Source organism: Laetiporus sulphureus (genome assembly GCF_001632365.1).
Source record: "Laetiporus sulphureus 93-53 unplaced genomic scaffold LAESUscaffold_3, whole genome shotgun sequence".
NCBI lineage: Eukaryota > Fungi > Basidiomycota > Agaricomycetes > Polyporales > Laetiporaceae > Laetiporus > Laetiporus sulphureus.
This window is the reverse complement of record NW_024468512.1, coordinates 367,471-392,654: the sequence shown is the minus strand read 5'-3', so window position 1 is coordinate 392,654 and position 25,184 is coordinate 367,471. Positions and strand designations below refer to the sequence as shown.

The window sequence follows — 25,184 nt, the reverse complement described above, 5'->3', positions numbered from 1 at the left end:
TGTGGGATGTGCGTGTCCCCATGGGTAGATGGCTTGCTGAACGCATGCAGATCCGTGAAAATCACGAATAGAACACGAAGAGCGGCGGATGCATGTGACCGATCGAGTCAGTCGAGACGCGACGCGTCTGTATGCGCTCGTCGTATACTCCTGAACATCGAAAATGGCACCAAAACCATCTGCAGCCAAGGATAAGGACTTGGTTGAGGAGGATGAGGTCCTTCAGGCAGTCATCCTCGCAGACAGCTTCAACAAGCGATTTAGGCCGATGACGGTCGGGAAGCCGAGGGTGGGTGCACTGGGTTTTCCGCAGGTACTGGTGGACGAACTGATGGATCGGTGTAGTGCTTGCTGCCGATATGCAATGCTACACTCCTCGATTGGACGTTTGAGAGCTTAGCCATGGCCGGCGTGCAGGAAATCTTTGTGATTTGTCGGTCGTATGCCGACCTTGTGAAGGCTGCAATACGGTGCGTCTTCAGTATCACTCACCTATATATCCGTCGGCTTATCGTGTGGTCGTACAATCATCTTCCCATTTACACTGACACTCCACACTCCAGCGACTCGAAATGGTCGAAACCGAGCTCGGGTCTGAAGATCGTGCCCATCGTGACTGCGAAGGAGACGTACTCACCCGGTGACGCGATGCGCGATATCTACACGCACGGAATCATCACGTCCGACTTCATTCTCGTCATGGGCGACCTCGTGAGCAACATTCGTATCGACGAGGTCGTGCGCGCGCACAAGGAGCGTCGCAGGACGAACAAGGACGCGATCATGACCATAGTAGTGAAGGAGAGCGGGGCGCAGCATCGGACCAGGTACGTGTCGGCCACGTTAGGGTAGTAGGTGTGGGTGCTGAATGTCGAGTGTTGGTGAGGCAGGTCGAGAGGCGAGTCGGCCGTGTTTGTGCTGGACCCGCAAACTTCGGAGTGCCTGCACTACGAGCCGGTGATCGGGTACCCGCACAAGACGCACGCGCAGATCCCTCGTGAGATCCTCGCAGAGCACCCAGAGGTAGAGATTCGTAACGATCTCATTGACTGCTCGATCGACATCTGCTCGACAGAGGTATGATACAGTTGATCATGTCCCTGCGATGCCTGCTATATCTCACAGCCGTCTGCTAAGGTCCCTTCGCTCTTCCAAGACAACTTTGACTACGCCGACATCCGGCGCGACTTTGTCTACGGCGTGCTCACGTCCGACCTGCTCATGAAGAACATCCACTGCTACGTCGCGAGGGACGGGTACGCGGCGCGCGTCGCGGACACGCGGAGCTACGATGCGATCAGGTATGGCATGCACCGTGCGGTACTGGCTGCGATAGCGTTGACCCTTACGCGTGTAGCAAAGACATACTCTCTAGATGGACATTTCCGCTGGTTCCGGATAACAACCATCCCGGTGGCGACTCGTATGAGCACCTTCGGGGAAACAAGTATATTCCGAAAGACAACTCTGTTGTTCTATCGCGGTATATATCATTCTGCTCCGTATATGCTCATCCAATTATCTGCTGATATAGCCTCTGATAGCACTTGCAAAGTTGGCCCGAACACACTGATCGGCGCGCATTCGATCATATCGGACAACGCATCCGTATCTGCCAGCGTCATCGGCGAGCGCTGCACAATAGGTCCAGGGGCGGTGTTGCGGGGGGCGTACGTGTTTAACGACACTCATATCGGAGCTGGAACACATGTCGAAGAGAGCATCATCGGCGCGAACGTGCGGATCGGCGAGGATAGCACGATCCACACGGGCTGCCTAATTGCTGATGACGTTGTTCTCGGGAAGAATGCGAGGCTGGACAAGTTTGAGAGGGTATCGAAGAGGAGGGAGGTAAGCGGAGACGATGCGGATGACGAGGAGGATGATGAGGAGTGGGAGAGGGTCGAAGCTCGTCAGTGGATTCTTACCCTCCGCGACGATCATACCTTTACCTTCCATCTTTTAGACCAGAGCTCGGTGACCTCGTTCGTCGGCAAGGGCTCAAATGCCATCGTCTGGCCTCAGGCGGCTCTTGAGGCCGAAGATGAGGAGGCTGAACCTGTGGAGTCGTTCAACAATCAACGGCTCATGCGGATTGGTGCGATACAGAACTTTCCACAACACTCCCGCTACTAATTTACGATGCAGGAGATACAGCAGAGGACCTCGAACTATCCGACGCAGGCTCTGTCACCGAGTCCGAATCAGGGTCAGATACGGATACCGAAGCTTCCTCATCCCGCGCCCTCTCCCGCACCTCCTCCATGACTTCCGCATCGGTCGCGCCCGACGTGACGGGCCTGCACAATCTGCATGCAAACGCCGCCGAGTCCGAGTTCCGCTCGGAGGTCAAACAGTCACTCGACCGCGCATTCGCCGAGGGCCACAGCGTCGACAACGCCGCCGTCGAGCTCAAGACATTGCGCATGGCGAGCAACGTGCCGCTCCGGAGAGTGCGTGAGGCTGTTGTCGAGGCGATCGTGGAGCGCATTGGGATTGTCGAAGGAAACCCGACGGGACAGCGAAAGGAGATTGCGAAGACGGTTGAGCGATGGGGACCGTTGATTGACAAGATTGGCGGTGTGGATGCCGTGGAAACAGTTGAGGTGCTGCAGGTGTGTGCATATATGCGCTTCGATCATATTGCTTGGTATCTAACATAATATGTTTCCCTCCTCTAGCATCATTGTGCGCACTCTTCCCGCCTGCCTCTCTTTGGACAGATCCTTGCAGCGCTCTATCAGGCGGACATTGTCGAGGAAGAGGATATCCGCACCTGGCATGCACGGCCTTCGTCGAGAGGCGAAGGCCACAAACCCGGTCCCGTGCGCGACGGCCTGGAAAAATGCTGGGCTGTCGGATCGCACATGATCGAGCAATTTGATGAGCAGGAGAGCGAAGAGGAGAGTGACGAGGAAAGTGAAGAGGAGGAGAAGAAGGAGAGTGTGAGTGGGGAAGGTGGTGAGAAGCGGAACGAGGAACAGGCGATACCGATCGCGGTGGCGCCAGCTCAGGCGACGGTCACCACCAGCGCGGAAGCCCCCACGGTGATGGAGAAGACTATGACAAAAGTCCCGGCAGCTTCTGCATCTGCCGCAAAGCCAAAGACTGTCATTACGGCAGAAACTACTACAACGGTAGTGCAGAAGATCGAGACCGTCGCAGTAGCGGAATCGAGTGCATCTGAAAAGAAGCCCGTCAGCAAGCCCGCCGCTCCCGTTGCGGTCCAGCAGGAAACTAAGGAAATGAAGACCGCCGCCGTCCCGGCAGATCAGGAGACACCAGCGCAAATCGGTGCGGATGAAATGACCGTTCCTGCCATATTGCGCGCTGGCGTAAAGGCTGCACCCGTTGTGACAGTGCCGACAACTCAAAATGTTTTGGAAGAGGTAGACAGCGATCAAGACGGGAACTTCGAGACAAGCGAAAGTGAGGAGGAGAGCGAGGATGTAGCTGCTGTTGTTGGGACGAGTGAGGAGGAGAGCAGCGAGGGGGGCTGGGAAGAGCCATCACCGATAGGTGAGGAGAGTAGTACGAGTGCGTTGCAGGCGAGAGGTACGGAGAGTACGAGTTCATGAAGTGCGTGTATCGTTAGAAGCCCCTTGCCATCAGTCGAGATTGCTGTGATTTCATTGCTATCGATGTCTACCTTACTGAATAGACCAGCTTGCAAAAATCGCTCAAATCAAAACAGAAAGAAAATGCTGAATATGGACCGAAGAGTTGAAAAGTTCGGCCACTGGTAAGACGGTGTTCAACATAATCTTGACAATAACTGGAGATGTACATGCATGTTAGTAGTAGGCCATCTTGTGGGACATGGCCTGCACCTGCGGCTGACCATATATATGTACACGTAGTCGGTCGTTTAGTTAACAAAAAGCTTGTGGTACATGCCTTCAATAGCGACTTGATCCGTGCAAGCTGTAGTCGTACCGCGGCCATCAATGAATCCATGCTCAAAACTGCTGGTGAATCCTTGGCCATCGCCAGAACAGAATGCGGTTTCCAATAGTACGGGTGTGGAAGTAAGGGATGTCAGATTACAGCAGCGATCCTGACCTAACTTATACTAGCTGGCCAGATCCGCCCACGCATGAGATTCGAAGCGTCGTCCGTGCGGTGCACCCATGTTCATAGTTCAGTCCAGACAATTTGCTGTTTCATTGGGTCAAAAATAGCCCTACGTCCAGCTGATATTCGTAGGCTTCCTCTCCTGAGTGAGCGATCGGTGTGAGCTGAGGGAGTTGCCGGTATCAGTATTTGGAATAAGAAAGGCAAACGGTACCTCCGGTGAAATTCTGACTACGTTTGTCGGGCTCAAGGGAAGCCGTTCGAGATGAAAGCGGAGGATATGCTCTTCTGCGGATGCCATCACGCATTCCGGGCTCGAACACTGATGGCTGATCGCATTAAAGACACGTTGGAGATCCGTGGCAGCCAACAAGTACAATATGAGATTGATGCCTCATGACTGTGCGCGGTGGCCAGCATTTGAATTGAGCCGAAAGCGATGAACTTCAGGTCCAAAACCAAACGAGGGTAGTGACAGCGCCAGGCTCGAGGGCGGGTCTTCCCACGGGGTGTTCATACGATCAGCGCTCCAGTCCAGTAGCACCATCCTCTTCTCCTTCCCGCTTCGACCGCTTCCCGCGATATACCCTTCCACGTTCTTCCCCTTCAATGGCTCGTGACAGGCTCGCAGCCCTCAGGGTGCGTCTTCTTGGCTTCACACCCGGCAACCTGTTAGGAACGACAGCGAACGGCGGCTGACCCAGACAATGGCATTGGTCACTATAGGCTCAAAGGCAGCAGCAAGCTGCCGAAGATGGCTCACAACAGTCGCATGAGATGACCGGCCTCCAGACGCCCAGTGCCGTTAGCCCTGCCACCAACGGGAACAGGAATGAAGAGACCGATCCTATGAGCCGGTTCTATGCGGAGGTGCGTTTGCGCAACCTTACATGGACAACCGACGTGCTGAGCTGGTGCATATTCGTGCAGGTCTCCTCCATCCAAGATGGCTTATCAGAGTTTGGCTCGAATGTTTCACGCATTGGCGAGCTACACTCGCGCTCGCTGAACAGCACCGACGATATTGCGAACCGTCGGACCTCCGCCGAGCTAGAGGAGCTCGTCGGCAAGACGCGCTCTCTCAGCAACGACCTCAAGGATCGAATACAGAGCCTGACACAGTACCCTGTCCCTCGACCACAGGATGCGCGCATCAGGAACAACCAGGTATGTGACACCTCGTCGCCCTGCGCTCGACCGTGCTCACATTCGCCCGCTTATAGATAGGACTGCTGCGCTCGAAATTTGTAGAGATACTACAAAATTACCAACAGGTCGAACGAGACTACAGGGCGAGGTATAAACAGCGAGTCGAACGACAATTTAAGATTGGTGTGTTCATTGTGCGATTGCATCTAGGTGTCTCTGACCGCGTCACTCAGTCAAACCCGACGCAACGCCCGCGGAGGTTGATGCTGTTGTTAACAACACGGAGGGTGGCGGTGACCAGATCTTCGCTCAGGCTGTGTGTGCCCCTTTGTTATTCTTAACCATCGATCTGATGTCTTCCACAGTTGTCGAATTCGACACGATATGGCGAGTCGAGAGCAGCGTACCGGGAAGTGCAGGATCGGCATCAAGACATCTTGAAGATTGAGCGTACACTCGAGGAGCTTGCGCAGATGTTCAACGACGTGAGTTTTGAGCACGTGTGTTTTTTGTCTTGGCGTTGTTCACAAGGTTTCGTAGATGAGCGTACTTGTGCAACAACAAGACGAGTCCATCAACGCCATAGACACGACCGCTGCAGAGGTTGAGGAAAACACTAAGAAAGGGTATGTTCTAGCCTTCTTCCGTCCAACGTCGTACTGCTGAGCTTACTTCTTGTCGCATAGACTGGAACAGACGGAGAAGGCAGTGGTGCACGCACGGCGAGCACGGCGGATGCGCTGGATCTGCGCTATCATCGTGTTCATCTGTCTTGCGGTCGTGGGCATTGTCGTCGGTGTCGTCGTCAGCAACAACGTGAAGAATAGTCATAACTCATGATCCTGCCGCATCTCCTCTTCCTGTTAAGTGGGCTGTTTCACCCACCCCATCATCCTTATTGTCTACCTCTCTATCATGTGTTTCTCTGAGCGGACGTTGGCTGCTGGCGGAGAGAAGGGGTGTGCTGACATGTTTACGACTGCACCCCGAGGATCTTTCACGACGTTTCATCAGTGATCTACTTGTATGCAACAGCTGTTCTTGCTTAATCTGCAAACCTCTTACGTTCATTTGTGCGTACAATAGTTGTTGTCCTTATGCATCCCACTTCACGCTCTTCTGTGATATCACACTATCTTTAATCCTGCATCTATCTGTTTGGCGCTCGTCACGATTGTTCTGTAAATTGATTGCGATGAATAACAAACGTCTGCCATCTGCTCTTCCCTGCTTCCTAAGCATTATATATAAGTGTTCGGGAAGGCTACCTCGTTCTTCCTCCCACCTCTGCCACCATGGCCCCGTCGACGGACGCGCTTGCGAGCACGTTCAAGCTTGCATCGCACGCCGACCCTCTCGCCGCTTTCCGTGCCGAGTTCGTGATCCCGACTAACCGTCAGATGAAGGCGAGGGCGGTCGCGCCGGAGCTCGGTACATCATCTGCCCCTTTTAGTTCACACGCGAACACTTATGCAGCGTGTCCCATCCAGTGGACGTGCCGTGCACGTACCTCTGCGGGAACTCGCTCGGTGTGCTTCCGCGTCGTGCGCGGCAGCTGGTAGAAGAGGAGCTCGACGTATGGGCGACGCGGTGCGTCCGCTGACCCAGCGTGCGCGACACACACGGCGCTGACGGAGATGCTCTGATGGTGCGTGCAGAGGAGTGGAGGGCCACTTTGACCACCCGTATGATCGCGACTGGGTGCACATTGCGGATGGCGCGATCCCAGCGTTCGCTGAGCTCGTCGGTGAGTGCAACTTCATTCGCGTCTCCTGCGTGTGGGATAGTGAGCAATGAAAGTTGATCTATGAACTTCTAGGTGCGAAAGAATTGGAAGTTGCTTGCATGGGCACGCTCACGGCGAACCTAAATCTGTTGATGAACACATTCTACAGGCCGACAGAGGAGCGGTACAAGATTCTATGTGAAGCCAGGGCATTCCCCTCCGATCAGGTTCGTTCTTCGTAGTTCAACCTCCCCGCCCTCACGAAGCTAAACAATCCTCGCAACAGTACGCAATGGCGTCGCAAGTCATCGCGCACGGCCTTGATCCTGCCTCTGCGATCATTGAGATCGCTCCTCGGCCAGGCGAACATACTATCCGCACTGTGGACATCCTTGACACTATCAAGCGGGAAGGCGCAAGCATTGCGCTCGTACTCTTCAGTGGTATCCAATATTACACGGGCCAACTATTCGCGATGCAGAAGATCACCCGAGCGGCAAAAGAGCAGGTGGGTCTCGATTGCCTTCGCAAAAAACGGTGCTAATGGTTGGCACGACAGGGCTGCGTATGCGGATGGGACCTCGCTCATACTATCGGAAATGTTCCTCTATCTTTACACGACTGGGACGTCGATTTCGCGGCATGGTGCACATACAAATACCTGAATGCTGGTCCAGGCGCAATCGCTGGGCTCTTCGTACATGAGCGATGGGCGGACGTGCCTATACGGTATGTTGTCTCATATTCTTCTATATGTTGATGCTCACTTCTGGTACCTCGCTTACAGCGCTGCTGGATGGTGGGGGCACGACGTTTCAACACGTTTCGCAATGCCGCCCACGTTCGCGCGCATCCGGGGCGCGCAGGGCTTTCAGCAGTCAAACCCATCAGTGCTCGCAACTGCAGCGCTGCTTGGCTCGCTGCAAGTATTCCGGGCGGCAGGTGGCATGGGTGCGATCCGGTCGCGGAGCCTCAGGTTGACAGGATACCTGGAAGCACTCCTTCAGAGATCGCGGTTTTGGGTGCCCGTAGAGGAGGCTGCCTCATTTGGTGCTGAGAGTGGTGAGAGCAAGGTGGGCGTGACGATCATCACGCCGACAGACCCGGAACAGCGGGGCGCGCAACTTTCGCTTGTATTTTTGCCTACTGGGCAAGGTGTGATGCCGCGCGTGTTGGCGGGTTTGTCAGATAGAGGCGTGGTGGGAGACTCAAGAAAGCCGGATGTCATCAGACTGGCGCCGTGCGCGCTGTACAACAGCTGGGAGGATGTGGAGAGAGCGGTGAATGTGCTGGAAGAGGTGCTAGGCCTGGTCGAACGAGAGGAGTTGTAATTGTTTTCCCGAGGACGACGGTGTTGCATGCACATTCGTCATGGGCCTCAGACCTGCTTCAGGTTTCGGGCGGTGAAATTAAGATGCGTTCGAGATGGACAGTATCTCAGATCGAATTCAGAGGCTTGACTCGAACGGAGCTGACAAACTCTTTATTTCGAGAGCTCGTCAACGATGGGTCAGACAACAGATGTCAAAATTGACAATGAAAAGCATAGATTACAGTACTTCAGCACCAGAGAATACGGGGTCCGTGTAGGCCTACTTTAAGGTATGAAGGCGATAAGACGATATGAAAGCAAGAGTTCTTTGTCATGACCGCTCGTGACGAAAGCGGAGCACCTGCGTCTTAATACTTGGAGATGATGTATAGCGCGTGGATGATACCCGGGCTAAGGAGAAATAAGTCAATTCTTTGCCAACTGCGATAACTGGAGGAACGCGTACATCCAACCCAGACATGTCTAAGACAGGATGTGAGCCAAACCGGCAAAAGAAGGAGAAGGAGACGGCACGTACTAGGATAACGTTGATGAGGAGGTCGGCGCCAACACCTCTCTCCAAGAAGACAGCAACTGGTGGCAGCAGGAAGCAAAAGCTGTTGATAGATCGTTAGGTGAGCACGCTGCATTGCGTAGGCGCGAAAACGAGAGCGACTGACATGATCTGTCATAGATGGCGCCGTCAGTGACCAGTCCTGCAGTGAACATGTACTCGTGCGCACCTTGCAAATGTCTGAACCGTTGAACGGCATTGTTGCGGATGAGGATGAGGGGAAAAGGATGAAAGTGTGTTTTGAATTTCGGACTTGTTCGCGCTGTGGGTTATAACGGAAAGCCCCGCCAAGCTATGGTATGCATGACGTCAGCATTCAGATTAGCCATCCACGTGGTTCAGCCCGCGCCTCGCCTCGCCTACCCCGGCTCGCTGTTCAGATGTTTCGGCATCTCCTACGACTAGGTTTGCCATACGCATACATCTTGCTTCGCCGCCGTGCACACGTTTGTAGTTAGTATTCCTCTCCACTGCGACCTCATGCTCACCCGGGCATCTGCGATGTCAGGCCCGTTACACAGCGCACGCTTTCCCCACATGCACAGCCATAGCAGTGCAACAACATCGGAGCTGGAGGAATACATAGGAATACCATACACCACCGCACAAGCTCGCAGCGTACTGCACGAGTTCGATCTTTACGTGCCGAGGCGGGCACTGAACGTGGAGGCAAAGCAGACGCGCGGGCCGCCCTTGATCTGTTTCGTCCACGGCGGCGCGTGGCGATCGTAAGTATTGTGCGTTATGTATCGCCCGTACACACCAATGCTTTCTGCAGCGAAGATAAAGCCGAGCACGCACCGCTTGCTCGCCGTCTCGCTCTGCGCACGCGTTTCCCGGTCGCTGTACCCAACTATCGATTAACGACTTCTGCTACACCCATTCGTCACCCCGCTCATGCCCAAGACATTCTCGAGTTTCTGGAGTTCCTCTTGTCATGGAGTGGTCCGGATCTCGCTTCTGACCGCGCCCAATTTGATCCCTCAAGACTCTACCTCATAGGACACAGCTGCTCTGCACACATGCTGACGTCCATATTCCTCCAGCCCCGAGCCAGTGCATCCGTCACGCCTCTCCAGCCCAATCCATCGTCGCCATCCGACCTACCGCCTTCTCCGCTTCCTACATCCTCGACTCTTTCACCTTCGCCTGCACTCCTTGCGTCTACTTGTGCGGTGATCATGTCCTCGGGTCTATATAACCTTGATCTCCTCCTGCGGTCGTACCCCGCATACAAGTCGTGGTTTGTCGCACCCACTTTCGGTCGTCTGCAGACCTATGCGCCCTGGAATACCGCATCATACGAACTGCGATCGAGCGACGAGGTGCAAAGGTCAGGAACAAGATGGTTTGTCGTGCATTCGAAGAGCGACACACTCGTTGACAGGCTACAGAGTGAGGCGATATGGGAGAGGCTCAGAGTGCTCTACGGTGAGGAGCAATCTGATGACGGTGGCGGTGATCTTGCAACCGAAGGCAAAAGAATGATTGAGCGAGATTGGGAAGGGCTGACGGAGGAGCATAACGAGGCGCTTGCAGGCGAGACGTACCCGCGTATCGTCGGGGACTGGATTCTGGATGATGTCAGGTGGAGAGCAGGTCTCACTACTGAGTAGGCAATGTAAGTTTCTTTCCTCAATAGTTGGGTTCGCTTTTGGCGCGCTGAGGCTGGGCTCGTGCTCTATGATATTGTGTTGCCCACACCAGGCCTAAGGCCCATATCATTGGTTGGTTTCGTTAATCTAATGGGTGCGGGGAAGCCGCTAGTTCCACTGGCCTGCACATCCATCGCATCAGGGCGTGAGCTGAGTGACTTATTACAGGATGGTGACTTTGTCTGTCTGCATTCTTGTCCTCAAATGATGTTTCTATCAAGGAGTATACTATTGCGGGAGGGCGAGCTCCAGAACGCTCCTCGTTTGCGTCTCAATTTGTTTACCCCAGTTTATCGGTTTGTTATGGTAAATTTCATATGGTCAGCTAAGTTCGAAGCAGTTATACCTACTATGCCAATATTAAGCACATTTATTTTGACAACGGTTCCAGCTGGATTAGAACGTTACAAAAGGAAATCTTATCGAATATTCTAAGTCATACCGAAATCGGATCATGTTCAGTTGTTATTGCATGTTCAATATTCATGTCTTGACCGTATCCCTACTCGGGTAAGAACATTCTTTTTTGCTCGTTTTCGAACTTAAGCACACAATTGGCTCAAACCCGCTCGACTCTTCGCACAGTCGCAATACGCAACAGGCCTGAATGAATAGCGATATCGACGAAGAAAGAACTGTCTGTCCGCGTTGCACCGCGCTGTCCCGTGACATCAATGTACGATCACGTGCACTCCTTGTCGCGTCGGCTCGCTTGTGCGGCACACATTTCTTGCCAGTCCGCCTTCACTCTGGTACATTGCTCTCACTTCTAAAAAATTGAGCCTGGTTGAGGAACAGGGTTTCATTGCTTCTGCGAACTTCAGCCAGGACGTATAGCTGCTTGCTCTGCCGCTGCTCTCCCCAAAACCTGCTATGTGTCCGATACCATCAGTCCTTTCGATTTCTGGTGGTATTCATTGCTGCATTACCGCGATGTAACTGATCAGATGGCTGATATATCTCAGTATCGAAGCCAGGATTGTATGAAAGAATCCCATGGTTGTATCTACAGCACGAAGGACTTGCATGGTGAGCATTCAGGATCATTTTCGTAGCTTGTCATCTTATTGATGGATAATGCCCTTGCGCGTCAGCATTCCCCATATGTGCTGCATTGTCAGGTGGCAATGATTGTTGCGGCGTCGTCTTGAATAATGTGTTGCAGGTGCTACGCAATGTTTGAGTACATACTCGAGGACAAAGGAGACGGGGCGACAGACAATACACGTCATTGTTGAATGCAAAGCGAGACCCAGTGCTGCATGAGTGTGACATCAAGAATGGACACATAAGGCACAGATTGTCATGTGTGTGCAAGCAGAGTCAACCCGCAGGACTACAGAGTCCCTTCAAGGGGCAGAAGACCTTCAAGCGAGGTAAACGTTGGTGTATCATACCCCTGGTGCTAGATATCACCGATTGGTCCGAAAAAAGACGAAAACGATGCGATATGCTCACACTTCGTGTCCACAAGTGCATCGCGTCGTCGTGTAGCCTCTCAAGATACTCGACGCGCCAATCGAAGACACGACATGATCAAGATGGACAGCCAGACGAGAGCCGTGAAATAATCCTCGCTTGTAATATGGCGCTGTTCGACTATAGTATGTGACGCAGGACAAGACAGAAGAACCGAATCATCAAGAGGCCGTCGCGTGCACAGAAGGCTATGCATACAAGAACATTCGCGCTAATGCCATGCAATACATGAAACAACGCCAGGGATTTGAGTCGTCGAGAAGACATATTCATTGAAGACTGCACGCCCTGAAAAGTATATTAGACTGAGCATGACTTACGAAGCGTGCTGAAGGCGAGATGCAAACCTTCCAGGTACAAGAAGAGCGACATGATTGTGCAAGGACTCGGAATTCGACGCGATAAAGCATCGCCAGCGTGGAGTTAGACTACGGACGAACGCGATCAAACTGAAGATTTATAGCATGCACTGAATTACAATGGAATCAATACTTCATGTCTCGTCATCATAGAAGGCGGGAGGTTTACGGCAAGATTTTGCGGTCATCTTCTGATGATGGCGGCTTTCGGACCAGTGTCGCTAGACGGTCTCGGCATCGGAGCGATACAGTTCTATCTGAATCAAACCGCAACATCCTATATTGAAGAGCGCAACGGCAGAGCGTCGCAGCCATCTCATAACGATGTCGGATATGTCCTTTCGACCGCAGCAATGGTAGCTGCGGGGGGACACATGTCGGCCACCATCCAGAACAGCAATGGATCGGGCAGAAATTCACGGTTTTGGCCTACGGTGCAATAATGCGGCAGCGTTTAAGGAACAGATTTTAGCGTGTCCTGTTGTTGCTGGTCGTCAAGCCCAACGGAGCCAGGAGTATCAAGATCCAGGCAGACAACATCTTTATATCAATGGTCTCCGGCACAATGGGCAGTGGCTTTACAATTCCAGGAAGCCGTTGAGCATCCACTTTGGCAAGAACGACAAAAAAAACACGCACAACGACAGCTGCTGGAGCCACCTTTCTTCTGTTTTCCCTCTCGTATGCAATGACCTCAACCTACTAGCCTCTTAGTTCAGTTGCACGGCCAGGCAGCCCAATGATCCCTCTACATGCGAGGACGTCCCGTTGTCCTGCAAAATTGACTCTGTGTTCGTGGCTTGTAAAACGGTTTGCCAATCTTATGAAGAAGCGAACCAAGGCGAGCGACATTCATCAACCCAATCAAGGGGAAAGAAGCAGTTTCAAGCCGGGGGCGACTGATTCAGAACCTGCACGATGAGGAGCGATGCTCGAATAAAATAAAGCATAGCAAGGGGACCGTGGCTGTCTTGGTGTGCGGGAGCGAATATGATTCGTCGGTTCTCGAAGAAGCGGCGTGTGTTGCCTGCTTTTGGTTGAGGAATTGTCCATATAACAGCACACAGCAGGCACGGCGTGGGGGCGACGCGACACTCCCCGCAAACGCTCCCGCAAACAGTCCATAGCGGCTGTAAGTCGACTTGCTGTTATCCTTCTGGCTGCAAGACATGGCAGGCTGGTTAGACAGGTCAAGCGCGGACAACAGGGTCAAGGTACAAGCAGGAGGCCAACGCGCCGGGCGACATTGTCGGCGCCAACCCGATGTTGATGTGAGCTGGCTGCGACGCCTCTTCACCGTCCCATTCCTGAGGACCATAGTACCATGTTCTTTCGCGATAGCTAGCAGCTGGAGAGTGTCGATCGTTGCTGCCCGCTTGCTGTGGACTAACCTTCGGCTGCGATCGCTGACAGGGTGCCTCCTCAATATTAACTCCTGCATGTAGAGAGCGCGAAAAAATCTATGGATGAACGGTAAGCATTTCATTTTTCTCTCTCAAAGCTGACAATTCTGCTGGATAGACTCTCCGACGACGAGTCCGTCCTGGGCCAAGACTACGACGATATCAAAAGCGCCGTGACAGTGATCAGGTCACACGTGACACAGAATTGTGTCACTGGGCCACAGCTCGAGGCGCCCGTGAAGCAAGTGGCCGCAAATTCTAATTGACGGATGATGAGATTGATTGATGTTCCTGTTTGAACACAAAAAATGCTACATCTCATCAATGGGGTGATACGGGTGAACGGCGGTACCCATGCGTGATCAACAGGAAAGCCCTGATGACATAGGGCCAGCGACTTCAAAGCGCCTTTTTGCAAGACCATAGGCAAGCACGACCGACGAACATACCATATGGGCTATAGTATGCGGAATAGCACGAGACCTGCTTCACGCCCGCGTGAGAGCCATGAAAGCAAAGGCGCACCGGAGCTACGCGCCTTCGCGTTGGTCACAACATACGGCATCAAGTTGATCCGCCCCAACGGTGAGGGGGAGGTCGTCTGGATCATTCTTCGATAGCAAACGGACGCTGCACGACGGGGAGAACGTACCTCCGTCACGTCATGAATGTCGCTCTCGCCAGCGGTGCCAGCCCCCACAGAGCTAGAGCGAATGCCCGATTGCAGAGGAGGACGGGAGGATATAGCGGTGGACAGCAGCGATACTAGGCGGCGAGCGTACATGGTCTTCACGACTGCAGCCGTAGCTTCTTATCGTTCAAATCACTGCCTCCGTTCGAGCAAGACAACAGTCTACAATGCAGCCCTCCACCATGTGTTTGTGTATCATCACGCTCGAAACGCCCAAACCAGAGTCTTCGAGCTCTTTCATAGGTTTCGAACGATTTCGAACCGCTAAATGTGGCGGCAGAAAAATACGAGATTGACGCTGGCGTTTGCGACGAAGAAAATAATGTCAAGACGTAGACGATGCCCAGCCAGCCACATGCGTACTGCGCAGCTCTGAAGATCTCTAGAGGACTTTGAGGGAGAGGTGGACAGCCAAGCATTCGGTGGCCTAGTCGTCGCGGAAGTAGCCGCCGCGTGGCTGCCGTGGCAAGCGAGCTCGAGGTCGCACGGGTCCAATGCAGGCATCGCGCCGCAGAGTTGATACACCGCGGAGGTCTACATGCACTCAACCTCTATGCCATTGACATTATTACGAACGCCCTCATCATCCCTCTTCATAACAACATTTTACAAGAGTAAAAATTCGAGTCCCCGCTGCCCGAATCCTATCCGGCACCAATGGCTGGTACAATCCCGATCACGTTGCAAGGCGCCTTGCGATGTGCGCTCTGTCCACTGCCCACCATTCCTTCGACGAATCTATCGGTGAAGCGTCTCGAACATAAGGCCCGACTGGCGCTTTCCACCATCTTGAACTCTTCGCACCCACTGGAGAAGTCTTCTCAACGCCCTCGGCGCTCCTTTCCCGATCGGACGCGCCTCCAATGCCTAAATTCTAGCCAGTGGTTGATGTCAGAAAAGTTATCGGCCATCGCAGCCTTAACTATCTTCAATTCAGTGTGAGCGGAGCGCTACGTTTCATTATCGACTGGTCTCGTCCCGTCATCGCGCGTTGAATTGGGAACAAGCCAACATGCAGTGACATCCTCCTCCTCCCCCTCGTCATCCTTCATTAATCCTTCATCACGTTTCCCGACACTCGTCTCGCTCGTTGTCCAGCGACTGAATATGCTCACCGAGCCGTAATGTCAACAGCTGTGACCATCTATCGTTGATTGTGTCGGACGATCAGCTCCTCATCGCTGCGAGCGACGCGAGGACGATCAGCTTCAGTGAGGAAGCGAGGCCGAGCCACGGTAAGCCTATATTCCGCTGCAAGGATTTCGTTGTAACGTCGAGAAATTAGACTATATGCTGGGTAGCATTACGATCTCGGACGTATCTCAATCTGTCTAACAATGCCAGTCTACCCCATTGAACGAAGATCGTCCATCATCGCATCACTCGATGGCCCGCCACTCCTGACGACAGCGCGATATTCAAGCAACTGCATTTTTACGTTTGTCGCCGCGCTTCATGCTTTAGGCCCGTCTGTTATACTGGCCAAGATCAGCTTGGGTGTCGCGCCACAGTTCTGTTTCTACTTCAAGGTTCGTTGTATAACTCTTTGATGCTAGTTTAATTGTTTTACCTCGAATGCCACTATCCTCTGCCTCACATACATGTCGACGGAAAAGACTCGGCCACACGACCTCAAAGACTCAAGATCGTTACCAGGCAAGTGTATTCAAGATGGATAAATGGATCACGGTTAGTCTGCTTCCGGTTGAATGCTGGAGAACGACTGATCTGGAAGAGCGCATCTTCCTGCTCGATACTGAGGCCTATACAGAAAATTCGGCCTCACGACCTGAAGACGTACTCAATATCATACCGGAGCAAGATCAGCAGGCTAGATGAATGGACCGTACGTTTATGAATGATCACGTAAGGATTCTGACGACATGCTCACGCACCATTGTAGGACGACGGCGTAGGATTGGACTTGGGGGGGCGAGAATGTATTGGATAGCAGGTGGAATGAAAACAGACATGAAAGGGATAAGTCACGTTGCAAGCGACGATATCAGCCTCAGCATCTTGAGAAAGCGTAGGCCGCATGTCACCAACTCTGCGCGGTGCGGCTCATACGCGGCATAGTCGACTCTCACGAGGTTGACTGCATGAGTGACATTGTTGGTGGCGCATCAACATGTGGTCCTTTCCTCAATGGCCCGCTCAGCCTTTCAGGCTGAGAGTGTTAGTGTCAACTCTTGTCTGGGCATGATATTCATCGCGAGCGGACCTTCATCTCTTTTGTTTCCAGGTGCAGTTGTGGGACCTCCGTAGATGTTGATGTACACAGTCGCAGGATTGGCGGCCGCCCGTCGCCGAATAGTGGCTGCCGACTGGCCAGAGGGCTCGTATCTTGCCGCTCAGAGTTTGACGCGAGGCTGTTGTTTAGCATTACGTTCTCGGGCCGTCAACGTACCAGTGTCAGACCCGCCGACATGACGCGTCGAACGGCATCTGATTCTAATTAGGCTAGGTAATGGACGACGACGGTGTTTATATAAGGCTCGGACTGTGGAACAGATAACATTAATGCCATTCGGAAGTGCACGATTCTAGGGAGAAACAGCAATAACAAGATACCAACATGATCCACAATACCGCTCATCTCGGAGGGACTGCCAGCGACATTGTCGTCGGCAAGGTAGCGGTATGTCTCATAGCCGGGAATGACTTGCTTCAGGGTCGCTTATCATACGCCCACCGTTGTAGCATGGCTTGATGATGATGACGTCGGCAGTGTTTCCTCTGTACAGCTTGCGGCTACTCATACTGTATTTCACAGCGCGAGAGATCCGAAATATCCTCTCCCAGATGAAGAAGCCTTCGAAGCTATCAAAGCCGGCGTCAATGCCCTACCTCCCGGTTCCAAGATGCTAATCAATAGCGGTATGCTTCCGCTGCTAACTACATACGCAGTGCCGAATCATCATTGTTGTTGCTGACAGGTGAATTCTACGGGCCGAATTTCTCGACGGCCAACTTGGAGCTTCTCGCCCGGTTCTTCGAGAAGTATCCTGAATATGCCGACAAGACCTTCCTGTCGGTGAAGGTACACCTCGAGTGTTCATGTGGGCATCTTCAGAGCTGATTGGACCGCATCTGGTATCCAGGGCGGTTTAATAGTCGGCGGGCTGAAGGTCGATTCATCGTGTGTACTCCTCAAGATTCCTCTATGCTCTGTACGACCTGAGACGTTCGTATAGGCCAGAGAACCTCAGACGCAGCGTTGAGAAGGTCAATTCTGTCCTTCGTGGCACGAAGAAGTTAGATTTGTTCGAGTCTGCTCGTGTCGACCCGAAGATTCCCATCGAGGAGACCATCAAGACGCTGGCGGAACTCATTAAGGAGGGCAAATTCAACCACGTTGGCTTGTCTGAATGCAAAGCGGAGACTCTGAGGCGCGCGCACGCCGTGAGTCTCACCACCATCGGTTGACTGACAAAGGTTGAAAGGAGCCCTGCTAGGTTCATCCTATCTCGATCGTCGAGATTGAAGTCAGCCTTTGGTCTTACGAGGAAGAGACTGTAAAGGGTGGGTAGTCCAGTCGTTGTGGAAGACGTAGCTAATGGTAGATGTCTAGTCATTGCTGCAGCCAAGGAGCTGGGCATCGCGGTCGCTGCATACTCGTAAGTCTTTCCTGTATCCCTTGAGATTGAATCATTGCTGACGAATCCTATGCAGCCCGTTGGGAAGAGGCTTCTTGACTGGTTCTATCAAGAAAGTTGACGATCTGACTGGTGAGTTTGCCTCGTATATGTATACAAACAAGCCATGCCATTGACGAATGCGTTTGCAATTGAAGACGGCGATTTTCGCAGACAGATGACCCGTTTTCGCGAAGAGGTGACCATCTTACGGTCTCTTTTCGACACGCGGGCTGATCAGAATGTTCTACGTGGTGCAGTACATCGAACAGAACCTGGCGTTCGTGGAAGCTCTAAAGGCCATCGCAGCAAAGAAGAACATTACACCAGCCCAGCTCGCGATCGCTTGGGTTGCATCTCTCGGAGAGCATGTGATCCCTCTTCCCGGCTCGTCGTGCGTACTTCCACCATTGATGCCTATCAACCTAACTGACCACGAATCGGGATAGTATCAAGAAGCGCACTCTCGAGAACCTCGCCGCAGCGGATATTGTCCTCACGGAGGCTGACAAGGTTGAGATTGCCAAGGTCATGGCCGAGCATCACGTCAAAGGCGACCGTTACTTCGGTAATGATGCTGCTGCGATGCTTTGGGGTTGAAGGGGATAGATGGACCCTGAGCGATCTTTTGTTACGTTCATTCTCGCTGGTCATGATTATGCGTCACTAAAAAAAGAGGGACGTTCAGAACTTGTATAAGAGTCGTCTTCTGGATAAAATGATATGTACATCTCACCGGCTTACAAGAATGAGAGCAGTCATAGACAGAAAATGTCGCAGGCTCTGCAGGACGACAGAAGCACCCAGATTCAAACCCAGTGCCACGAAAAAGCTGTCTTGATGAATAAATGAACAGTCAATCGGTCATCACCCAAGATATTGCCAAATCTTCATAATCCATTCAAGCACAGGAAGGAATTCGACCGCTGCTGCCATCTGATCCCCCCAGCCTCTCCGCTCTGATCTCGATTTTCCTTTTAGCCAGTTCTTTCATTTGGCAGTCAAGCCAGCCTCGAACAGTGCATCAATGATTTCTGCCCGTCCAGAGGGTCCGACCATTCCGTAGATTGTCTAATAGTTTTATGAGAGCGCGGATTTAGCGAGAAGGCTCCTCGAGCTTCAGTGAGACCTGACACCTCGAGGCCCCCTAGGAAGAGATCGCCATGCCGACTACAGCACACTCATATGCATAGTCGCGTGACAATGCAGTGTGCAGGGTGACCACAGGAGTACGGTTAACGCGTTGTCAGTGGGGAGCACGACGAGTATGATGGTCGACATCCGTGGCCAGTAGCGCGGTATCCAAATTCGCTTCATGTGGCGGGTTCTGCGTCATGATTTGAAACCTGGCGTACGATCATTGAGGCCTGAGGTGCAAACCTTGAAGAAACACATGGAAATCAGGTCGGGACCTCTATCTTAGCAAATGCGATAGTAAGGCAGCTGGCGTAAGAATGATTAGAGGTACAGTACTGGCGACTAGGGTATGGCACTTCGGCAACGGTGTCGCAGGAATGATTGGAGGTACGATACGGACGACTAGGGGATGGCACCTCGGCAGCGTGTCACCAGTCAAGACAATTCTTGTCGGAGTGTCCAGTAACTTTACCAGACGTTCTGAAGTGGTGACGATAGACGCGGAAATATCGCAGCGCGCTGTCCCGAGTGCGTATCGTGCGAGAAGGACGGCCGGCGAGACTCATGCCCGAGGTTTGCAATCTCTGTTATCAGTGGCGTCGACCATGGATATGATATGTAGCCAAGAGACACGACGTCAAAAAGCAGCGCTCGCGGACATGTCCGGTCGAACCTTCAATAGAGCATGTGAGATAGTGAATGAGAAGATAGGAGAAGATACCACAGAAGCCTGGAGGAGGCGTGGTTGGACAAAAGACATGCGGAAGTTTGCAGGGACGTGGAGTCAAAAGCTCAAGAAAGCTCAAGCACGCGCGGCGGTTTAGGAGGAGACTAGAATCGATTTGAGCATGTATGTGTCAAGTCCGTCACATCAGCGAGCATACCGCAAAGAATTCTCAAAGGTGGAATTTCAGGCGGCCTTGAGCGGTCGGCTCTCAGAATGCATTTGCTTCTCCAATTTCAGAGGGGTGAAAAAGTGCTAGCTGAATAACCACAGTCACTGGATGGTGTGTGGACAACAAGCAGGCTCGATAGGGAAAGCGGGGCGGTGGCTACGCGGTAGGGCACGGGGAAATAGGAATTGTGACCTGCTTAACCGGCTATTTAGCAATGCATCCCTGCAAGGGCCTATTTTACCTATGTAATTTACGGTTAATTAACAAAGGGGGGTCCGCCCCCAAAACTCTGGGCTAATTAACGCTAATTAGCCGGTAAATTTACCTAAAATGACGGTAAATTACAACTTCCTCACGCTACGCCACTACCCAGCCAGACTGCTCGTCCTCAAGAATCTCGATGAGCTTTTCTGCACTGGTTGAATACAATTCAGTTAGATCTCCTGAGAGAATTTTCTTGAGCTGACGGACATCCTGAACATCCCCTCTCCCTCCCTCGGGCGCTTCCTATCTAACCGTAAATTACCTTCGATTTTTGGCCCTTTTGAAATTAACCGTAAATTACCTGTAATTTACATAGGTAAAATAGCCCTAATTAGCATTCTCTATTTCCCCGCGCCCTACTACGCGGAGGTGGAGGGCCAGGGATTGGTGGCAAGAAGCACTCTCTTGGCACGTAGATATGCGCTTTAGGTTGACGTCGAACGTATCGACGACTTGAAAAGTAAGTACCTTGCCAGGCAGCTACCGGGGTAGGCGCGTCTGCTGAGCTACCAGCAGACGGCGCCAGTCAAGAGCCTTCCTCGGAATGCCTGATTCCCGTGTGGCATCTGCGAATAGTGTGGCCGCAACAGATTCGGAAACGCACATGCTGGGAAAGAGATAGGGAAGATAATGAGGGAACCCATACAGCCTGGAGTACCGAGATCGACGGTACTCCTGGTAGAACATTGATACGCGATCACGAAGATCGCTGAGATCGCGGTTGTCGACGGCGGACATGCGCTAGCGCTGTAACGCGCTCTCCTCCAACTTTCATGTGCAGATATTGCCCCGCCAGCTCTCATGTGCCAATTTCCGCGGTCGTCCTTCAGTACTTCAGTATCAACCCGCACACGCGCAAGCGAAATGTGATCCGTCTGGCTGCATCGCAACGCTAGCACCGTTTCGTGCTGGTTTCGAATGCACAGAAACATACCAAATGTCATTCGCTTCCGCGATTTGTCGTCGTGCGTCCTCTGACGCCCGCGTTTCAGGCACGCAAGGTTGGCCCAATGTGCTGTTCTTCCGTCAAATCATATCATGCGAGATCTCTTCGATCCATATTGATTGCACACCGCCAAAGGGGTCCTTCCTTATCGTTTCCCGCAGACGAGCTATATAAACTCCCCTCCACGATGCTCCGAGCCTTTTCCGCCGAGTTGTTTTTCTCTACTTCAGCCGACTTCTCTGCGACATGTCGGAGCACTACACGAAAGAGACGTTCGCAGAGACAGATGTTAAGGCCACCGACTATTCTGACTCAGAGGCCAACCACCCGAGTCCTCGGATTCGGCATCATGGCCTCCAACGACAGATGAAGAATAGGCATATTGCCATGATCAGGTACGTTCTACCATGTCTGTTTCAAAATCCCTGTCACTTATCAGTCGTGTAGCATCGGCGGTATGTTTATTAATGCTCATGTACAGAGGACCTTTTCCTTGACAAACTCGCGTCACAGGTGTTATCGGTACTGGCCTCTTCCTTGGCACGGCCACTTCCCTCAAGAATGGTGGACCAGTGGGTCTGCTCTTGGGCTACCTCACCATCGGCTCTCTCTGCTTCTGCACTATGGTCCGTCCGCGTTTCCCATTTGTGCTCCCGTGCTCAATCTTACCTCACACGACTAGCTCTCCCTCGGTGAGATGGCTGCTTTTTTACCCGTTCCCGGCGGCCACATCACCTTTGCCGAACGTTTCGTCGACCCGGCGTGGTCGTTCGCGCTCGGATGGCAATATTGTACGTCATCGGCTTTCTGAGCACAGGAATGATCTCTTTTCAGTGGTGACACGCTACCACTTCACCAGGGTACAATTGGACCATCGTTCTTCCTGCTGAACTGAGCGCCGCGGCGGTGCTTATCAATTACTGGTACGCATTATTTCTCCCACAGTGCATCACAAGAACTACCACGTCTGATTGCGAACTGTCATACGACGTCCTTGGGTTAGGAATCAGAGCGTTAATAACGCGGTATGGATTACGATGTGCCTCATCGTCGTCATCCTTATCAACATGTTCGGCGCCGGTGCGTTTCAGATCGCTTTTTTCCACTTGTAACAGCGGCTCACTGCCCCCGCCCAGGCGTCTACGGCGAAGCCGAGTTCGTCTTTGCCTCCATCAAAGTCATCACCATCACGGGCCTTATCATACTCGGGATAGTGCTCGACCTCGGCGGCGGCCCGAACCACGACCGCATCGGCTTCCGCTACTGGAAGCACCCCGGTCCATTCGCGCAGTACGATGACATTCCCGGCTCCAAAGGCCGCTTCCTGGCATGGTGGGCGGTTATGACGCAGGCCGCGTTCTCCTTCATCGGCACGGAGGTTGTCGCGGTGAGTGTGCTTTCTCCCTTCACATCGTAACCGAGATTCCTGGAAGGGCGCATGCTGATGGGTGGGGGCTAGATTGCAGGTGCAGAGGCGAAGAACCCGCGGCGCAATATTCCCATGGCGATCCGCAACGTCTACATTCGCATCCTGCTCTTCTACATTGGCGGCGTGACGATCATCGGCCTGCTCGTGCCGTACACGAATCCCGACCTGAACCTCGCGAATGGCACCGCCGCGGCGTCGCCGTTCGTGATTGCGATCAGAACGGCTGGGATCAAGGGCCTGCCTTCGGTGCGCACCCGAAGCCGTCGGATTCTTTGCTGACGGAGGACTGATTGGCACGCGGTATAGGTCATCAATGCATGCTTGCTGACTTCAGCATGGTCCGCGGGGAATAGCGATCTTTACTCGAGCTCGCGTGCGCTTTGTAAGTGGAGAGTAACGCGTGTCTCTCGTACACGGCTGCTGACGCGGGCGAGGCTATATAGACAGCTTGGCAATCAATGGAAACGCGCCACGGGTCTTCGCCAAGACGAATCGGTGGGGCATTCCGTGGGTCGCGCTCATTGTGAATTCCATCCTTGGCTGCCTCGCATACATGGACGTCGGCGCGACGAGCGGAAAAGTCTTTGGCTGGTGCGTCTACCAAGTGTTTCCTTTACCTACGATTGCAAACAATAATTCTCGATGGCGCACAGGCTCTCGAACATGTATGCTTCTTTCGCTGCTTTCTGGCTGAGGTCACGCAGCGCTCACGGCTAAGGTGGATAGGACGGCCATTGCAGGCCTGAGCAACTGGTTCGCGATCTCGGTTACCTATGTGCGCTTCCGGAAAGGCCTAGCAGCACAAGGAATCGACCGCAAGACGCTCCCCTTCGCGAGTGCACTCCAGCCATACGCGGCATGGTGGGCAATCTTCCTCTCCGTCACCGTCTGCTTCGTGCGTGCCGTGCTACTCTTTTCTCGTGTCCTTTGCTCAGCGGCTGACTTTGGTCGGTTTACGGGGCGTGCAGTTCAGCGGATGGTCAGTGTTCCTGAAGGGCGAGTGGAATACCGCGACGTTCGTGACGAACTATCTGCCGATGATGCTGTTCCCGGTGATGTATCTCGGGAAGCGCCTCTGGTCTGGCGTTAGGTTCGTACGGCCGGAGGACATGGACTTCAAGACGGGCCTTGCAGAGGTTCTCGAGGCGTCGTGAGCATCTTCATCGCATGATATATCGATTCACGATCGCTGATGTGATTAACTGACTGATAGGTACGACGAAGAGCCGCCCAGGAATTGGGTCGAGCATGTGTGGGCATTCTTGGTGAGTAGGCTGTCGGGGGTTCTTGTGACGTCCCTCGTTGATCATTGCGCGATCCGTCGCTACCAGTTCTGATATACGTAGACACAACACATGCGTCGCTTGATGACGATAGCAGATACATATCGCGTGAAGGTTGCCACCATATGTACTTTTAGATTGTGGAATGGAGCTGGGCCATCTAGCAGTACTATCAATACGTACTCCATATGCACTACCAGTAATGTACGATACTCGGATCTTTTGTTATTTACCTTCGCTCAAACGGCGAGCTGTACATAGCCATTAGGCTCGGAGCGCTATATCCAACTGATAGACGTTCAGTTCTGACTTGCTGATAATAAGCTTGAGGCCAATCCACCGTATCAGATCACGCCTGCGTGGTGGGATTCTTCGCGTTCCTTGTTCTTAGATTACCATCGTGTCATGAGGTTCGAGTGAATTCAAACAAGATGCACGATGATCAAATGCGATCAGAAGCGCGAGTGAGCGCTGGAGTTCATTCGAGGGAACGTATTAGCACAGAGCACAGTTTTTTAACGCTCTGGGTATCAGTGGTTTCAGCCTCTCCATTCAAACGCTCACTGGCAGTAGTGATCATTTACCGAACATTGTTTAATTACCCTCGAGTCACTGCTCGCTTGTCCGATCGAGACACTGGAGACTCAGCTCGAACAAGTTCTCCGCCGCTGCGATGTGTGGCCCCTTCAAGCTCGGCGCGCTCAATCGTTCCAATACCTTACAATATACCAACGAGCGCCCAGACGTCAGGTTCTTTAGCCTTCAAGGCTTCACGTTGTAGGCATGAGACGGGATAATGATTGACATACCGAAAGCTTATCATGTTGGGGGGTCCCGGAACATTGGTTCAAGGCGTCTTGAATTTTTGGCGCTCGGAGATGTTGTTTCTGCGGTGCTATCGGACATCATAAACTCTCCATAATAACCCAGACCTTCAGGCTATCAAACTCATGATGTGCAGCACAACACTGCAAGCAGGACGTGACAGAAAGAGAAGAATCAGGCTCAATTGTGCAGGCTGGGTGAAACAAAACAGTAGAAGGAGCCTTCTTGAGGCTGAACGACCGAGGAGCAAAGCAGTAGAAGTCGGCAAGCTGGCAGTACAGGGCGTGTGACGCCTTCATCCGGGCCATTTGAACGAGCTCACATGTAAGTGGATCTTGGCCCGC

At 52.8% G+C, this 25,184-nt stretch overlaps 7 protein-coding genes across 7 annotated transcripts; 6 read left to right on the top strand and 1 right to left on the bottom strand.

The window, feature by feature from the left end:
* Positions 1-156: 156 nt before the first annotated feature.
* On the top strand, positions 157-3,677 carry LAESUDRAFT_720449 (nucleotide-diphospho-sugar transferase). Its single transcript, XM_040907814.1, has 10 exons — positions 157-289; positions 346-470; positions 564-827; positions 891-1,077; positions 1,138-1,301; positions 1,358-1,483; positions 1,545-1,912; positions 1,967-2,098; positions 2,149-2,615; positions 2,682-3,677. The coding sequence occupies exons 1-10, from the start codon at positions 164-166 to the stop codon at positions 3,576-3,578; spliced, it is 2,856 nt and encodes a 951-aa protein (XP_040768983.1). The 5' UTR covers positions 157-163; the 3' UTR covers positions 3,579-3,677.
* A 1,174-nt stretch (positions 3,678-4,851) lies between these two features.
* LAESUDRAFT_734145 (t-SNARE) lies at positions 4,852-6,063 on the top strand (the record flags this gene model as incomplete). The annotated part of the gene is made up of 7 exons (XM_040910487.1): positions 4,852-4,944; positions 5,005-5,241; positions 5,298-5,406; positions 5,457-5,539; positions 5,589-5,708; positions 5,764-5,849; positions 5,910-6,063. The coding sequence occupies 7 exons, from the start codon at positions 4,852-4,854 to the stop codon at positions 6,061-6,063; spliced, it is 882 nt and encodes a 293-aa protein (XP_040768982.1).
* Positions 6,064-6,518: 455 nt separating this feature from the next.
* On the top strand, positions 6,519-8,280 carry LAESUDRAFT_642426 (kynureninase; the record flags this gene model as incomplete). The annotated part of the gene is made up of 7 exons (XM_040903729.1): positions 6,519-6,654; positions 6,714-6,813; positions 6,882-6,970; positions 7,043-7,176; positions 7,236-7,457; positions 7,509-7,678; positions 7,737-8,280. 7 exons carry the CDS (start codon positions 6,519-6,521, stop codon positions 8,278-8,280), a joined length of 1,395 nt encoding a protein of 464 aa, XP_040768981.1.
* Positions 8,281-8,740: 460 nt separating this feature from the next.
* Positions 8,741-10,769, top strand: LAESUDRAFT_782777 (alpha/beta-hydrolase; the record flags this gene model as incomplete). The annotated part of the gene is made up of 5 exons (XM_040913864.1): positions 8,741-8,891; positions 8,956-9,068; positions 9,156-9,240; positions 9,290-9,563; positions 9,614-10,769. 5 exons carry the CDS (start codon positions 8,741-8,743, stop codon positions 10,449-10,451), a joined length of 1,461 nt encoding a protein of 486 aa, XP_040768980.1. The 3' UTR covers positions 10,452-10,769.
* Positions 10,770-13,699: 2,930 nt separating this feature from the next.
* LAESUDRAFT_720442 (uncharacterized protein) lies at positions 13,700-14,765 on the bottom strand. The gene has a single exon (XM_040907813.1). It carries the CDS (start codon positions 14,513-14,515, stop codon positions 14,189-14,191), a length of 327 nt encoding a protein of 108 aa, XP_040768979.1. The 5' UTR covers positions 14,516-14,765; the 3' UTR covers positions 13,700-14,188.
* A 2,059-nt stretch (positions 14,766-16,824) lies between these two features.
* LAESUDRAFT_670991 (aldo/keto reductase) lies at positions 16,825-18,822 on the top strand. The gene is made up of 12 exons (XM_040905448.1): positions 16,825-17,063; positions 17,126-17,145; positions 17,199-17,302; positions 17,362-17,465; positions 17,527-17,564; positions 17,620-17,827; positions 17,881-17,947; positions 17,997-18,042; positions 18,098-18,153; positions 18,219-18,259; positions 18,321-18,454; positions 18,510-18,822. The coding sequence occupies exons 1-12, from the start codon at positions 17,001-17,003 to the stop codon at positions 18,658-18,660; spliced, it is 1,032 nt and encodes a 343-aa protein (XP_040768978.1). The 5' UTR covers positions 16,825-17,000; the 3' UTR covers positions 18,661-18,822.
* A 2,383-nt stretch (positions 18,823-21,205) lies between these two features.
* On the top strand, positions 21,206-24,304 carry LAESUDRAFT_720434 (amino acid permease). The gene is made up of 16 exons (XM_040907812.1): positions 21,206-21,296; positions 21,350-21,698; positions 21,751-21,758; positions 21,817-21,929; positions 21,986-22,094; positions 22,163-22,226; positions 22,307-22,383; positions 22,440-22,690; positions 22,763-22,978; positions 23,039-23,114; positions 23,176-23,323; positions 23,386-23,397; positions 23,459-23,627; positions 23,701-23,882; positions 23,946-23,997; positions 24,064-24,304. Exons 2-16 carry the CDS (start codon positions 21,550-21,552, stop codon positions 24,067-24,069), a joined length of 1,632 nt encoding a protein of 543 aa, XP_040768977.1. The 5' UTR covers positions 21,206-21,296; positions 21,350-21,549; the 3' UTR covers positions 24,070-24,304.
* Positions 24,305-25,184: the final 880 nt, after the last annotated feature.